The sequence below is a fragment of the Garra rufa genome, chromosome 17 (assembly GCF_049309525.1).
Source record: "Garra rufa chromosome 17, GarRuf1.0, whole genome shotgun sequence".
Lineage (NCBI taxonomy): Eukaryota > Metazoa > Chordata > Actinopteri > Cypriniformes > Cyprinidae > Garra > Garra rufa.
In genome coordinates, this window is record NC_133377.1 from 32013606 (window position 1) to 32029722 (window position 16117).

The 16117-nt window shown below is 34.6% G+C and overlaps 1 protein-coding gene across 1 annotated transcript in view; it reads left to right on the forward strand.

Moving 5' to 3' along the window:
• Positions 1 to 2525: 2525 nt before the first annotated feature.
• The window catches only part of cacng7a (calcium channel, voltage-dependent, gamma subunit 7a), a 33798-nt gene continuing 20206 nt past the window's right edge, over positions 2526 to 16117 (forward strand). The window contains exons 1-2 of the mRNA XM_073822491.1: positions 2526 to 2712; positions 14913 to 15108. Of these exons, the coding sequence (XP_073678592.1) occupies positions 14913 to 15108 (196 nt within the window). The 5' untranslated portion in view covers positions 2526 to 2712. The remainder of the gene's footprint in view (positions 2713 to 14912; positions 15109 to 16117) is intronic.

The window sequence follows — 16117 nt, forward strand, 5'->3', positions numbered from 1 at the left end:
AAGCATAAGAGATCCGTTGAATTATTAACTCTAAATCTATTTTTCAGCTCTGTTATTGATCCTGCCTGAATTGACTGAATGTTAAATGTCTTCAACTAAGACACAAGAAGTACCCGAGGAAAGAGAAGGTGGGTTGGTGATTGTGTTTGTATAGTACATTGTATAGTACACTGTCAGACAAAAATGTGCAGATAGTGTACCTTTAGAGGTGCAATAGCTTGTCACTGAGTATCTTTACCTCTAAAAAGTCCATATTGGTATGTACACTTATGGTACTATTATGAACCATTTAGGGGTTAAGAAGGCACAAAGGTTACCCAGTGACCAGCTGTTGTATCGCTAAAGGTACAGTTTTGCATTTCTTTCTGATAGGGTATGTTGCATATGCATTATGTTTTGATGTAATCTAAATATTTCCACTTGGCCAGCTTTTGTTTTTTCACCTTACTCCTCCTTGTTCAAGCACAAATGCACATGCACCACAAACATCAGAGCTTCTCTGCTGCATGGGCAGGTTGAGAGTAAAAAAGCCCAAGGCTGTGCAGTGCAGCACCTTGAACCACACACATACACACACACACATTTTTTCTTTAGCACATAATGGTTTATCACATACAGACACTCAGAGGCTGCATACAACACACACACACTGCAGTGTTGTAAACATCTGCTTATGTGCTGCAGTCTAGTGGTATGTCTACGTTTCCCACAGCAGAATTAGCTGTCTTTTACTGCAGTACAGTGGGTATCTGACAGAACCTAAACATCTGTTATTCGCCATCAGGAGTTTGTAATTGTTCCCTTTGAGAGGACACAGTTTAATTTAAGACACTGTGGCTGTAAATATTGGGCAATTCTGATATTGTTTTTCATTGCTTTCACTAAATTTTAATATTTCATAGCACTTTTAGATTAAAAAAAGCAGTCCTACTTTAAATTTTATAGCATAAACAATAAGTACAATGTACTTATTGTGTTCATATTGTATTGCAAACACTTTTGCTGCTATTGAGCATGCAGGTAACTTTCGTAACTTTTGTAAGTTTTTCAGATATTATTTTATAGACATTTTGTACACATTTTAATATGTGAAGAGACACCCCCCCCCCCCCCATTGTGTGCCATTTTATGCTGTTTATTTAATGTACACTACCGATTTTTAATGTTATTTAAAGAATTCTCTCCTGCTCCCTAAGCCTGCATTTGTTTGATCCAAAGTACTGTAAAATCAGTACAATTTTGAAATATATTTTTACTGTTTAAAATAACTGTTTTCTATTTGAATATATTTTAAAATTTTATTTATTCCCATGATTAAAGCTAAATTAAAGCTAAATTTTCAGCATCATTACTCCAGTCTTCAGTGTCACACGAGCCTTCCGAAATTATTAGAATATGCTGATTTTCTGTACAAGAAACATTTTTTATTTTAATATTTGAAACAGTTGAGTACATTTTTTCAAAATTTGTTGATGAATAGAAAGATCCAAAGATCAGCATTTATCTGAAATAAAAAGCTTTTGTAAAATTATACACTATACATTTAAAAGCTTTAAGTCAGTATAATTATTTATTTAGCAAGGATGCTTTAAATTGAAAAAAAAAACATGATAAAGACATTTATACTGTAATTTTAGATTTCTATTTCAGATAAATGCTGTTCTTCTGAACTTTATATTCATCAAAGAAACCTGAAAAAAAATTCCACTCAGCTGTTTTCAAAATAATAATAATAATAAATGTTTTAAAGCAGGAAATCAGAATATTAGAATGATTTCTGAAGGATCATGTGACTGAAGTAATGATGCTACAAATTCAGCTTTGAAATCACAGAAATAGATTACATTTTAAAATATATTCAACTAGAAAAAAGTTATTTTAAATAGTAAAAATGTTTCAAAATTTTACAGTTTTAGCTGTATTTTGGATCAAATAAATGCATGCTTGGTGAGCAGAAGGACTTTCTTTAAAAAACACTAAAAATCTTGCTGTTCAAGTCTTCTTTTGACTAGTAATGTATGTTGCATTATTTTAGTGTCTTGTGTATATATAAACTATTAGTAAAAGAGTTCTTTACCATATAATGTAAAAATACTTTTACAACAAATATATGCAATTTTATTATCTATTATATATATTTTTTTAATTTAATTATATATTTTAGTAGCCTAAATATATATAGTGTGTATATACATTTAGTAATTTCAGGTATCCGATCACTTTATGTACAAGAAAATCAATTAATCAATCAATCAATCACAATATAACAGGAGTAGTATCCATCAAGTACGCATAAGCACGCATGTATTTTAGTTCTGAACACAATTTTTGTTGTTTAGGGACCAATCTACTAATTAAATGTTCTCCGTATCTGACTCACATGCCTTCACCGACATAAGCAGACCTAAAACTAACCGTGACCTTATTGAGCCTCATCAGCGTCAAACTACACGAGTGAAAGTCTCTCTTCTGTCATCCCATCCCCATTCAGCCAAATCACCGCAGTGCTGAAAGAGTGAGAGAGCGCCAGAGACGTGAGAGAGAGCGAGAAAGAGAGGGAGCGAACACGCGTGTGTGGTGTGTGTGTTAGTGTGTAAAAGAGCGAGTGAGGTAGAGAGAGAGGGAAAACTGCAAAATCTGTCAAGGTTTCCAGGCGTTCGGTTATTCCTCTCGACGCCTGTGCAGCGCAGACTCGGGTCGCGGTGCTGGAGGGTGAGTGCCCGCGCTCTTCGTTTCTTCATGCACGTTACCGTAGCCGTATGAGTGGAGCGTGATTAGACAGCATAGTTTCAAGTCGAGAGATCGATTCGTTCCGGTGCTTTCGAGCCAAGTATGACAGAATCAGCCAGTTCATATCCTGTAGTCCTTACGTGCGAGTATTTCGACTGCGGACCGCGTAGTGAAACGCTCATTTTATTTTGTTATATTTTTTATGTCATTCTTGAAGAATTTTCTCAAATATTAGATGTGAGTTTTGTGTCGTTTACGTTTTTTGTCGCACTTGAGACTCGTAGTTAGGTAAGGAGTGTAGACTCGTGTCGTGGCGGGACTGGTACTGTATGTGTCATGGATGTTGTACATTTCTCTAGTGCTGACTTTGGTATCGCCACGAGGAAAGATTGTACTGCGGTTGTGGGGATTTAAGGAAGAGGTAGTCACGCTGTTTGTGTGTGTGTGTGGCTCAGCCAGGGTTTGCCTTTATCGTGAGCACTAAATATCCTTAAAACAATGATAGTAAAACCTGAAATCAGCTACGTAGTGAGGATCCTCTTGCATACTGTATAAGTAGGCTAAATAATGTCTTAAAGGTGTAAATATGCAGAAATGTTTCTGTAAGGGTTGTGTTAAACAAATAAGAAAGTCCTCATAATGAGGAGAAATGATGTGTTTGAGAGGGTTAAGTTTACCTCTGTTGGGAGCAAATGGATGCAAGGATAGTAACCTACTATATGAAATCACCTACTTTGTGGGATCCATCCAGCTTTTCTTATGGCTTGATATTCTAAATAATAGTGGAAAAGTAAAACTGCAGAAATGTTTCTGTAGGGTTTAGAGGTAGAGGACAGGTAATGTCATTACATCAATATATAAGCAGTAGAGCTAGACTTTTAAAATGGTTCTTTTTTAGAATTGACCCTTCGCAAACAGCTTGAATGGCAGGCGATCTGACCATTCATAATGCCGAATCTGCCATTTTGTCCGACAAACAAATCAGACAGGAAAGTAGATTGACTTTGGTGGACTTAAAGAAATCAAAATTGAAGTTTTTGGCTTTTATTATGAATATGTTAGCCTTAAAGGAGAAGTTCACTTCCAGAACAAAAATATACAGATAATTTACTCACCCCCTTGTCATCCAAGATGTTCATGTCTTTCTTTGTTCAGTCATAAAGAAATTGTTTTTTGAGGCAAACATTTAGGATTTTTCTCCATATAGTGGACTTCAACGCTGCCTGCGAGTTTGAACTTCTAAAATGCACTTTAAATGCCGCTTCAAAGGGCTCTAAAGGATCCCAACCGAGGAAGAAGGCTCTTATATAGCGAAACAATCGGTTATTTTGTAAAGAAATGTACAATTTATATACTTTTTAACCTCAAATGCTTGTCTTGTCTAGCTCTGCGTGAACTCTGTGCATTCTTGGTCAATACAGTTAGGGTATGTCGGAAAAATTCCTATTTCATTTTCTCCTCCAGCTTCAAACTCATCCTACATCGCCGCACAAGTACCGACCCAGTGTTTACAAAGGAGGGTCAAACGCCTTTTACAAAGAAGGTAAAACAACCATGTAGGTCAATTTTGAATTTGGAGGAGAAAAAGAGATGGGAGTTTTTCAACATACCCTAACTGTCATAAACTGGAATACACAGAGTTCATGCAGAGCTAGAGAAGACAAGCGTTTGAGGTTAAAAAGTATATAAATTGTAAAAAAATTTTTTAGACATGGTACTTTAAAGTCTTTCAGCGGTCTTCCTTCTGGTAAATGGTGTCAGGTATCATATTACAAAATGTATTACCGTCTTTCATAATCAAAACTTTTTAAAATCTTGACAAAATACATATCGTAGGAAAGTTCCGAGTCTCAAGATTCAATATTTAGTATTAGTATTATTGACCAAGAAATGTAGACATTTGTGTCAGAAAAATGCATTAAAAATTCAATGGAGTTTGGATAGCACCCGGTGGCTGTTTGTGGTATAACACCCTAAATAAAATCTAATTTTTTTTTTTATATCAACTTCAAATTTAGAACATAACTTATTTAGACATGAGGCTTTAACTTTATAGCAATTTTGGATTCAGAATTGTATATTTTGAAAGGATTCTGCTTCTGCAATAATCTGTAGATTGAAAAAAGAATTTGGAATCGACCCTTTGCAAACCAGTTGATTGACAGGTGATCTGACCAATCATAACACTGAATCTGCCATTTTGTCAGGCAAAAATCAAACAGGAGAGTAGATTAACATCAGTGGACTGAAGCTTAAAAAATACCATATTGACGTCTTCCCAGTTTTGAAATAAAATACGTTCTGATGTTCATTCATGTTTATTTTGTGCTTTAAGTTAATAAGAACAGACGATCGGTCTCACATGTCATTTGATCTAATAAGGCAATACAATGATCTGTCACACTTTAAAGAGCCTCAAAACGGTATTTATAGTTTGAATTTGTTAAAAAAAAATGTAAAGCTGAGATCTTGTTTCATAACGCTGTGTTGCTAGTTTCCTCTTACTTCTGGTATGAAGGTTTCAGCTTTAAAACGTTGTAATTTTTTAAGAAACTCAAACAATAAATACCATTTTGTGGCTTTTTAAGGTGTCGTGACAGATCAGTGTATTGCCTTGTTAGATCAATGACACGTGAACCGATCGTCTTTTCTTCTTTACTTAAAACATGGGGGGGGGGGGGAACATGAACACCAGAACGTATTTTATTTCAATCACTAAAAGACGTCAATACACATGATGTTTCAAGTTTAAAGTGCCCCTATTATGCCATTTTAAAGGTAGTTAATATTGTTGTAATAGTCTCTTAAAACAGGTTTACATGTATGCAAGTTCAAAAAACACTTTAGTTTTCTCCAAAATTAGATTTATTTTTAACCCGTTTCTAAATGATTCGTAAACGACTCGTTTGAAGCAGTTCGAAGAATCAGTCTCTCTAAACCCCTCCTTTCAGTGAGCCCTCACCGCTGTGATTGGTCAGATGGTGCAGTCCTTCTGGATTGGTCTACCGCTACAGCGCAAAAACGAAACGCCTATTGGCATAACTGAATGACAGCTGCGGAGACCTGTTAATGCATAGAAAAGATAGCCTCGATTTTACCCTATCAATTCGAGCCGGAGTCTGACGATGAAACTGTTGAAGTGTCACATCGACAAGAAACTGTTTTGCAAGCACGACCGGAGCAGGACGTTTCTCAGTGGGTGTCATATGTTACAATTTGCTTTTGTAAGCGAACCGGACACATCTCTACGTTGTGAACTTCAACACTGTACAATCCATAACACTGCGTTAAGCCATCGTTTATCATTATCATTACTTAAACTAATAAGGCAGACAGACAGTCAAGCTGCATCAATCACAAGACTTTTTAGACTACATTGCACTCACAGCTGAACAACAGAACTACAGAAACGCAAGTTAGCCGGTTACCAAGACATGTGCGGGGTTGTTACACACCATAACGTACACAAAGACGTATTTTGAACGATCGCTAGAAAATACAATTATTAATCATACTTACAGGTAGAAGTTCAGAGGAGCAAGCCGGTCCAAATAAACTGGGCACTGATCCATTTTTTAAAACCAAGCGTTTGGTGAATCTCGCGTTGTAACGTTACTCCCCAAGATTGGAAAAGCAGTCATCAGTAAAATGACGCGAACACAACACAAGATTGGCATTGGACTGCTGAGGTGTTGAAAAAATTAATGTTAACCACTCATTCTTGATAGTTTCATCTTTCGGAAGGGCATATAAAACAAATTCACTCTCACAGGCTGTCACAGCGCAGGGCGTCTTCTTGACATGATGTACTGTTTGTGGGCGGGCAAGTTGTTCGCGAAATTGAATGTGGGCGGACATTACGCAAATTGTAGCTCGTGACGTGTGGCCGTTACAGAAAAAAGATTCGAATTGCTGACGACTCGTTTAGGCGAATGTGAGCCGACTCTTTTTTTTGTTAGACAAAAACTTTATTTATAGTGCACTGTCGGCGTCACAACTTTGCAGATAGTTTATGTTCACATACAGCTACATGACACACTACATGAAATATCATATTTGAAAAGGCATAATAGGGGCACTTTAAGTCCACGTAAGTTAATCTACTCTCCTGTTTACTCTCCTGATTTGTTTGTCCAACATAATAGCAGATTCTGCATTACGATTGGTCAGATTGCCTGTCAATCAAACTGTTTATGAAAGATCAATAGAGAATTGACCTTATGCACGGAGCGTTCTTTAGAACTTCCGCATGAAGATAAGCCAGCTCATAAACTTCCACTGAAGCTCATTTTATATGTGCTATATATTAGATGGACACTCTTGCGACTCATCTACTGCCTCTTTCTTATCAGAAACTGAGAAAAATTATAATTGCAACATTATAAACAATGTTAGCGGCATGAACATTTAGTTTAATTTTATTTAACAACATATCTTTTAATTGCGTAGCCTGGCAATCCCGTACTCTCCGCATCTGAGTAGTTGTACATTTAAATGCTGACAGCTAAACACTATCATAACGTGTTTAGGCTAATGTTAGCTAGCTAGGATATTTCTACTCAAGGGCATCTTAATCATATTCTTGATAATCACTAACTTGCCTTCATAGTCATGAACACATTTTTAAAATCTTGCAATATTTTAAAACCTTTATTATTTTCCAACTCTACAGCTATGAAATAAAATTCACTTCAAGGACTCACTTTTCATTCATAAAAACGGCATCGAAAAAAATGACTTTTCACAGAAAGCAACGTCTTTTTTCGGCTAAAATGGCATGACCCATATAACCAAAAAATGGCAGCAGAGGATTTATTATTATGCAGCTGCCTTTTAAACTCCCTATATGTCTCAAGACGTCTTGCTTTTAGATTTATTAAAGTTACTAAGTTACTAGTATAATAAATTGTAGTACTTTTACCGCACTGATGTATATAGTATAGCAAGTGCAGAAAGTCATTAAGCTCAGACACAAACAGCCTATAAGGGTGAATTATTTAAATACTTATATATAGTTCACTACAAATACTGTACGTTAAATATTGATGCTATAATAATTAAATAATGCACTCAATATGAATCGATAGGAATTTGAAATATTTTATATAATTTAATAACTACGCCTTTTAAGTTTTATCTTCAACTGTAAAATTTATTAAATAGCCGATATTTAACCAACACAAACATGTTTCTGCTGTAGTTTTGTTACTTTTAATTTAGTCTGAATCATTTAAGCTCTTTTTTTTTTTACATCAGCTTGTCAGATGTTTCGTCCGGTTATTACTGTCAATAATAGCAATGACTTGGCATATTTAGCCGATTTACTCACGTATTTTATTAAACTGCCATTTGTCATTCTTGAAACGGTATACATGGACGTTTGGTCCTCTTAGACAAACAACACTTTTCTTCGATTGTGAATGGATTATGTAGAGAAAACGAACAAAGTACGCTCATATTACGGCACAGTACAGTTGACCGGAAATGACTTAGCTGGCTTGTCTAAACAAGGAAGTAATTCGTGCATATGGTCAATTCCATGAAGAACCTTTAACATCCATGGAAGCTTTCCATTCAGGAAAATGGTTCTTTAAATTAAAAAAATAGTCTTCAGACTAAAAATGGTTATTTTTAAGAACTGATGACTGAATGATTCTTTGTTGACCTAAAATGGCTTTTTGACATCACTGCAAAACCCCTTCTGAAACCTTTATTTTGTAAGTGTAAGTAAAGTCTCTTTTATGATAGTGTGTGTGAGAGAGAGACAAAGAGAGCGAGAGCAGATGAGGACAAAGTGACGTGTAGAATGGCTGAATCGCTTTATATATAAATATATTTATACTTTTTGAATCCTTGAGTCACGTATGATTATATTCTGGCTCTTGTGGCTCTGCTGAAATAAAGATATCAGTTTGAGCTTTATGAATGGTGCTCTACATCCTTGTGAAGGGAGCTGAAGTCATGAATGTGCACATGTGAATGCATGTGCGTGTGTCATTGAAAGCTGCAGGCCTGCATGCACGTCTGTCCTCTGAGATATTTTGGGCCAAGGTCTTTCCCCAGACCCTGTCCTTTTTTTCTCTCTCTCATTCCTTTTTGCTCTACTTGAATTACCATCTTTTTTAAAAAGCATGTATTTTTTGTTGTTTTCTCTACTCATTTGCCTCCCACACTCTTCCCACTTGCCAGTTGGCCTAACCTGCTGACAGGGGAACATATTGCCATCTCAACAGAAAACTACACTCCCCTTGGGCTCTTGCTCCCCAGTCGAGTGGACACACCATCTGTGGAACCCCCAGTACACCACGAGGGCTGTCTTTGAAAATGTGGTCATGTCTGGCATATATTGAACGCCCTCTGATGTAAGACCTATATTGCTCAAATCCCCTGGAAGATATAAAGGACTACTGGATGTTGTGCTGTTGTGCTGTACGTCTAATAGTGGCTGATGTTTTAGATTGGTTGAGTTATGTTACGGTGTTGTTAATGGTCACAGCAGTGAGGTTTTATTGTGTTCTTAAAGTCTTTACTGGACTGCCAGAATTTCAGCCCAATGTCGATTATAGCACTTTACAGTTATTTTACACTCTGTTTACGGATGCCAGTTTAGGGTGGGCATAAAAGTTTTCAAATTACTTCCAGAAGCCACATTTCTTTTAATTTCAGTTTATAAAAGAGGTTTTCAGTAAGTGCCATGTTTGACTACTTGTACTAGAATATACATATATGTGTTTCGGACAAAAGTAAAATAGCTCATACTTTGTCTTTTCACAAATCTCTAAACCTCCTGAAACCCTTCTTGATCAAAATTACAGAGCTTTGGTGAGGGAACACAGGTCTGTGCGTCGCCTGATTTCAGCACCACTGTGACGGACAGCTCCCAATTGCCTCACTGTTTTCTCTCCCACCCTGTAGCCTTGATTAGCTCTCTTTTATCTTTTTCTCTTTCATTGAGTGTCTTTCTACTCGCTTTGCCCCTCACGGCTTTTAAAGCTGGTTACATTTGGTACCTGCACATTTACATTTCAATAGCCGTATCACATGACCAGCTGTTTCTGCAGTATGCACTTATTGACCACTATGATTAATTCATATATTTTTTTTTATCTGTTTAGTGTGACCGTATGCTACTGATACACTATTTGCACACTTGAACAGAGGTGCAAATGTTACATTTTGCTCATGCTTAAGATTAGGGATTTGAACAATTCTCATAATTTAAATTATTAAAATATTAAAATATATAAAAAAATTCTCTAACCCAATTTATATATATTTTTAAAAAAAGATTTAATTGACATTATTTAAATAGAATTATTGAAATTATTAAATGTAATAACACTACCAGTCAAAAGTTTTTGAACTGTAAGATTTTTAATGCTTTTCAAATAAGTCTCTTCTGCTCACCAAGCCTGCATTTATTTGATCCAAAGTGCAGCAAAAACAGTAATATGTTAAAATATTTTTACTGTTTACAGTAACTGGTTTCTATTTGAATATATTTTAAAATGTAATTTATTCCTGTGATCAAAGCTAAATTTTCAGCATCATTACTAGAGTCTTCAGTGTCACCATAATTTTTCAGAAATCATTCTAATATGATTTGCTTTTCAAGAATAGTTGAGTACATTTTTCAGGATTCATTGATGAATAGAAAGATCCAAAGATCAGCATTTATCTGAAATAAAACGCCTTTGTAACATTATACACTATACCATTCAAAAGCTTGGAGTTTTTTTTAACTGTTTTCTATTTGAATATATTTTAAAATGTAATTTATTCCTGTGATGGTAAAGCTGAATTTTCAGCAGAAATTACTGTCTCCAATGTGACATGATCATTCAGAAATCAATCTAACATGCTAATTACTATCAATGTTGAAAACAGTTGTGCTGCTTAATATATTTGTCGAAACCATAATACATTTACTCAGGATTTTTTGATGAATTTAATGTTTAAAAGCACAGCTTTTATGTATAATAGAAATCTTTTGCAACATTATAAATGCATTTAATGTCACTTTTGATCACTGTAATGCATGCTTGGTGAATAGAAGTTTTCTGAGTGGAAAACTCTACATAAAAGTATTTCAATAATCAAATATTCAGTGTCAAAGTTTAAGCTTTTTTAATTTTTTTGTGGAAAGGAATTATAGAAATTAATAATGTATGTACCAAGGATGCTTTAAGTTGATTAAAAATTGATGATAAAGACATTTGTAATGTTACAAAAGATTTCTATTTCAGAAATGTTGTTCTTCTGAAGTTTCTATTCATCAAAGAAACCTGAAAAAATTCTACTCAGCTACTCAACATAATTATAAATGTTTTCTGAGGAGCAAATCAGAATATTAGATTGATTACTAAAGGAGTAATAATGCTAAAAAATCACATGAATAAATTTCATTTTAAAATATATTCATATAGAAAACCGTTATTTTAAATAGTAAAAGTATTTCAAAAACTTAGTTTTGCTATACTCTTGGTAAGCAGAAGAGACTTATTTAAAAAAAAAAACATATAAATTATATTGTATTTTAACTTATTTTTATTTTAAATATTCAAAATATTGCACGAGTATAAAGTACTCTAGTTTTTCAATGCACAATGAATAATACCGTAAATTGAGCAACTAATCAAGCAATGATTTTTAATTACCGAATGAAAAAATCATCCAGAGTACTCCAGACACATGCACACATTGCTCACATTTTCTTCATAAAATGCACTACTATTGCAATGCTGGTACAAGTGCTAATGCTTTCTTCAGAGGAACTTCATTATTCCCCATATTATCTTTCCCGAAGCCATTTTTCCTTACCTTTAACTTCTTCAAAGCGCCCCTTTTCTCCTCGGCTCTGCTCTGTCAATGCTCCATGGATTATCTTAACCCGCGCACATACACCGCCATTCACTATGACTCCTTCATTCATATCAAGCACACCCTGGGGCTCCCGGCACTAACCGAAGAGGATTTCACCAATAATAAGCCATTATTGTGTTCTTCTCTCCCTGCCAAAAACCAAGTCTCCCAAAAAATGTTAATTTTCCATCCTTCTAATCCAACAGCTATATGGTGCCATTCAGTGAATTAAGAGAATTGTGTGTCTTCTGGAGGCATGCCAGTCAAATTCTCACTCGTGTTTCAGAGCGTGAGAGCAAAACGTGTAACAATCCATGAGGTATTACACTGCAAAAAGTTTTCTGATGTTTACATTTTCTGCGTTTCTCAATCAGAGGCCTGGATGTGTCGATCTATTCAACCAATGCGATATAATAATAATAATAATAATAATAATAATAATAATAATAGGCAGCAATGATGCTTTTCTGAATGTTTTACCACAACCCTGGGTTCACCCTTGCCCTTTAACCTTAAAGGATGAATTTAGCTAGTGGTCTACATCTATTTGTCAGAATACAATCTTTTAAGGACTAGTTGAATAAAAGCCAACAATGACACAGTGGGTGGTGTAGAATTCAGCTTGTATCCCAATCCCATTTTCACTCTCTCCCTGGACTTTCCTCTCTGTCCGTCCTGTTCATTAGAGGCAAAACCATAAAAATAAAACAACTAGTGATTTATAGTGTCTTTAAGCCCTCGTGCAATTCTGAAGATATGTCTCACTGCACGCTTGCCCCTAATCATTTTAGTCATACACTATTTAAAGGACACTGTTTGTCCTTCATCTGTTTGTTCTGTTGATGAGTCACACACTAGTTCAGTAGTCGATGGAGAGGAATTTTTCATCAAGCCCTACGGGCACAGCTAATGTAATCATTCTTGGCTTATATGTATTATAGTGTACTCTGCTTGCTCTAATTGATAAATGGCTGATATCGAAACAAAAACAAAAAAAGCCAGTGAAACAATTTCTGAGTTTTTCAAAATGATTTTGCTCAAATTAAGTACTTCAAGTATGAATCATTGGCAAACAGTTGTATCATCATGGGAACTCTTTTGTAGAAACATAGGTTGTTGAACAATTGCTGAATGTTCGACCTAAGTACTATTATTTTTATTTATTTTAAATAATTAAGACTATTGGTTTTTAGAAATATAAGTTGGTAAGTAGTGTGTATTATTAAATACAAATAATAGTACATTTATCTGCTTAATTTCTCAGTTGCAACACCAACCATTGGTTGGATTCTTATTATTTTGACCCAGGATACACACTTTAATTTAAATATTTGGGGTTGGTAAGTTTTTTCTATGTTTATGAAATGTAATGTCTCTTATGCTGACCAAGGCTGCATTTATTTGATTTTATAGAAAAGTTTAAACTGAAAACTGCTTAATATATTTATTTTCTGGATTTTTATTTTTATAAATGTAATGCTTAATAGAACAGCTTCCATGTATAACAGAAATCTTTTGTAACATTATAAATGCATTTAATGTCACTTTTGATCTATGTAATGCATCCTTGGTGAATCAAAAGTTTTCTAAAATTTCTAAAAGTTTCTAAGATTTTACAAAAATTTATTTTAGATGTCAGATATGTTTAACATATAATTTTTCATTTTCATATAGATTTTAGCTGATTTGGTATTAAAGAAACATGTCTTCTTATTGCCAGTGTTGAAAAAAGTTTTTGTGGAAACCAGAAAATATTTATTTTATTTAAATTAAAAGCACAGCTTTTATGTATTATAGAAATCTTAAAAATCATTTATACATTATAACTGTATTTAATGTCACTTTTGATCAATTTAATTCATCCTTGATGAATCATTTTTTTTCTTTTTTAATCTTTAACTTTTTTTTTTAATCTTCCATCTAGAAACAGCCCAGAGCATCCTTGCAACCACATAGCAGAGCCCTGGCAACTATCCACAGTATATTAAATGATATTTTATTTATTCATGTATGTTCTTACAATTGTGCGATATAAAGTCAGAAATGTGAGATAAAAGGTCACAATTACCTTTTTTCTTTTTTATGCAGTGGCGGAAACTGGCTTCCATAGAAAACAGTTTCAACTGAAAACTGCTTAATATTTATTTATTTATTTTATAAATGTAATGCTTGTAACATTATTAATGCATTTAATGTCACTTTTGATCAATGTAATGCATCCTTGGTGAATCAAATTTTTTCTAAAATTTTCTAAGATTTTACAAAAATGTGTTTTAGATGTCAGATATGTTTAACATATTTTTTTATTTTCATATAGTAAGCTGATTTGGTATCAAAGAAACATGTCTTATTGTCACCAGTATTGAAAAAGTTGCTGCCTAATATTTTTGTGGAAACCAGTAAACAGGATTTTTTTTAATGCCATTTTTAAAAGCACAGCTTTAATGTATTATAGAAATCTTAAAAATCTTTTATACATTATAAATGTATCCAATGTCACTTTTGATCAATTTAATTCATCCTTGCTAAATAAAAGTTTTTTTTTTTTTTTTTCAATCGTCCATCTAGAAACAGCCCAGAGCGCCCTTGCAACCACATAGCAGAGCCCTGGCAGCTATCCACAGTATATTAAATGATATTTTATTTATTCATGTATGTTCTTACAATTGTGCGATATAAAGTCAGAAATGTGAGATAAAAGGTCGCAATTACCTTTTTTTCTTTTTTATGCAGTGGCGGAAACTGGCTTCCATAGAAAACAGTTTCAACTGAAAACTGCTTAATATATTTATTTTCAGGATTTTTTTTATAAATGTAATGCTTGTAACATTATTAATGCATTTAATGTCACTTTTGATCAATGTAATGCATCCTTGGTGAATCAAAATTTTTCTAAAATTTTCTAAGATTTTACAAAAATGTGTTTTAGATGTCAGATATGTTTAGCATATTTTTTTTTATTTTCATATAGTAAGCTGATTTGGTATCAAAGAAACATGTCTTATTGTCACCAGTATTGTTGCTGCCTAATATTTTTGTGGAAACCAGTAAACAGGATTTTTTTTATGTCATTTTTAAAAGCACAGCTTTTATGTATTATAGAAATCTTAAAAATCTTTTATACATTATAAATGTATCCAATGTCACTTTTGATCAATTTAATTCATCCTTGCTGAATAAAAGTTTTTTTTTTTTTTTTAATCTTCCATCTAGAAACAGCCCAGAGCGCCCTTGCAACCACATAGCAGAGCCCTGGCAGCTATCCACAGTATATTAAATTATATTTTATTTATTCATGTATGTTCTTCTCTCCCATCTAGATGAGTTCATTTAGCACCAGAGCGCTGACGCTCCTGTCGTCCGTGTTCGGGGCGTGCGGGTTACTCCTGGTGGGTGTGGCTGTGTCGACCGACTACTGGCTGCTAATGGAAGAAGGCATTGTCCTGCAGCAGAACCAAACCACAGAGGTGAAGATGGCTCTGCATTCTGGACTCTGGAGGGTCTGTTTTGTGGCTGGTAGGTGCATTACTGATGGAGCTGCATTGGGACAGATACCTAATTTAAAAATCAACGGCAATTGATTGTGGCATCACGCTGTTATGCATCACTTCATCTTGACTTTGACTCCTGCATCAGGTGTTACACGCAGATCCACAGTTGAATCCCTGTGCATCGGTGTATCATCAGATGGCAGCGTGTTGGTTAAGTCGCGGTTTATTTGCGGGGAGTCCCGCTGTGTTATGCAGCTGGTCGTCTTTGTCCCTGCACTGCACTGGTGTGGCATCCTATTGCATCACCCTCCCAAATCGTGCCAGACATTGAAACAGGAACTAGTGAGGCTGTGTGGGCAAACCACTGCGGGATGCCAAATCATTAACCACATCAAATTCCTAGGCTAATAAAAGATGCAGTGAAGTTTTGCTTATGGAAAATTGCATTTTTATGTTGCTTTGCATCGCATGCTGGTTTGTTTTCATGACACTGACAGGAAGTGCTGAGGTGCACTGAAACGATGCCACACCAGTTGGCTGCGAATGGCTGACTAAGAGAAGTGTGAAGATGATGTCACCTTGTTTCTAGCTTAACCAGTGCTGGTATTTAGTTTGCCTGTATGTGACATTTTATCAAATCACTATAAGAAGACTCTTTGGCCATTAGGTTAGCATGTGATTTATGTGTGCTCAAACAGGATCTAGTTTTTATATGTGTGCCGAGTGGGAGGTCTAATGTGCCCTGCTTTCATGCACGTTATGCAGAAGCGTTATGCCCATTGAAGATCTTCAAGGTATCTTTAAAAATTAAATTTAATAAAGTTAAAATAATTCAAATGACTGTATGTTAAAATATTTAGTCTAAAACAAGGTTTTTCTAAAAGGGGAGGGACTTGGGTATTAGGATGGATAAACATTTTCAGTGTCAAGTATGATTGAAATATGTTTAACATAATTATGAATTAATATTCACATTTACTATATTTGAATTATAGATTATTCTCCGTACTAAAGATGGGTCAAAGGTTAAAATT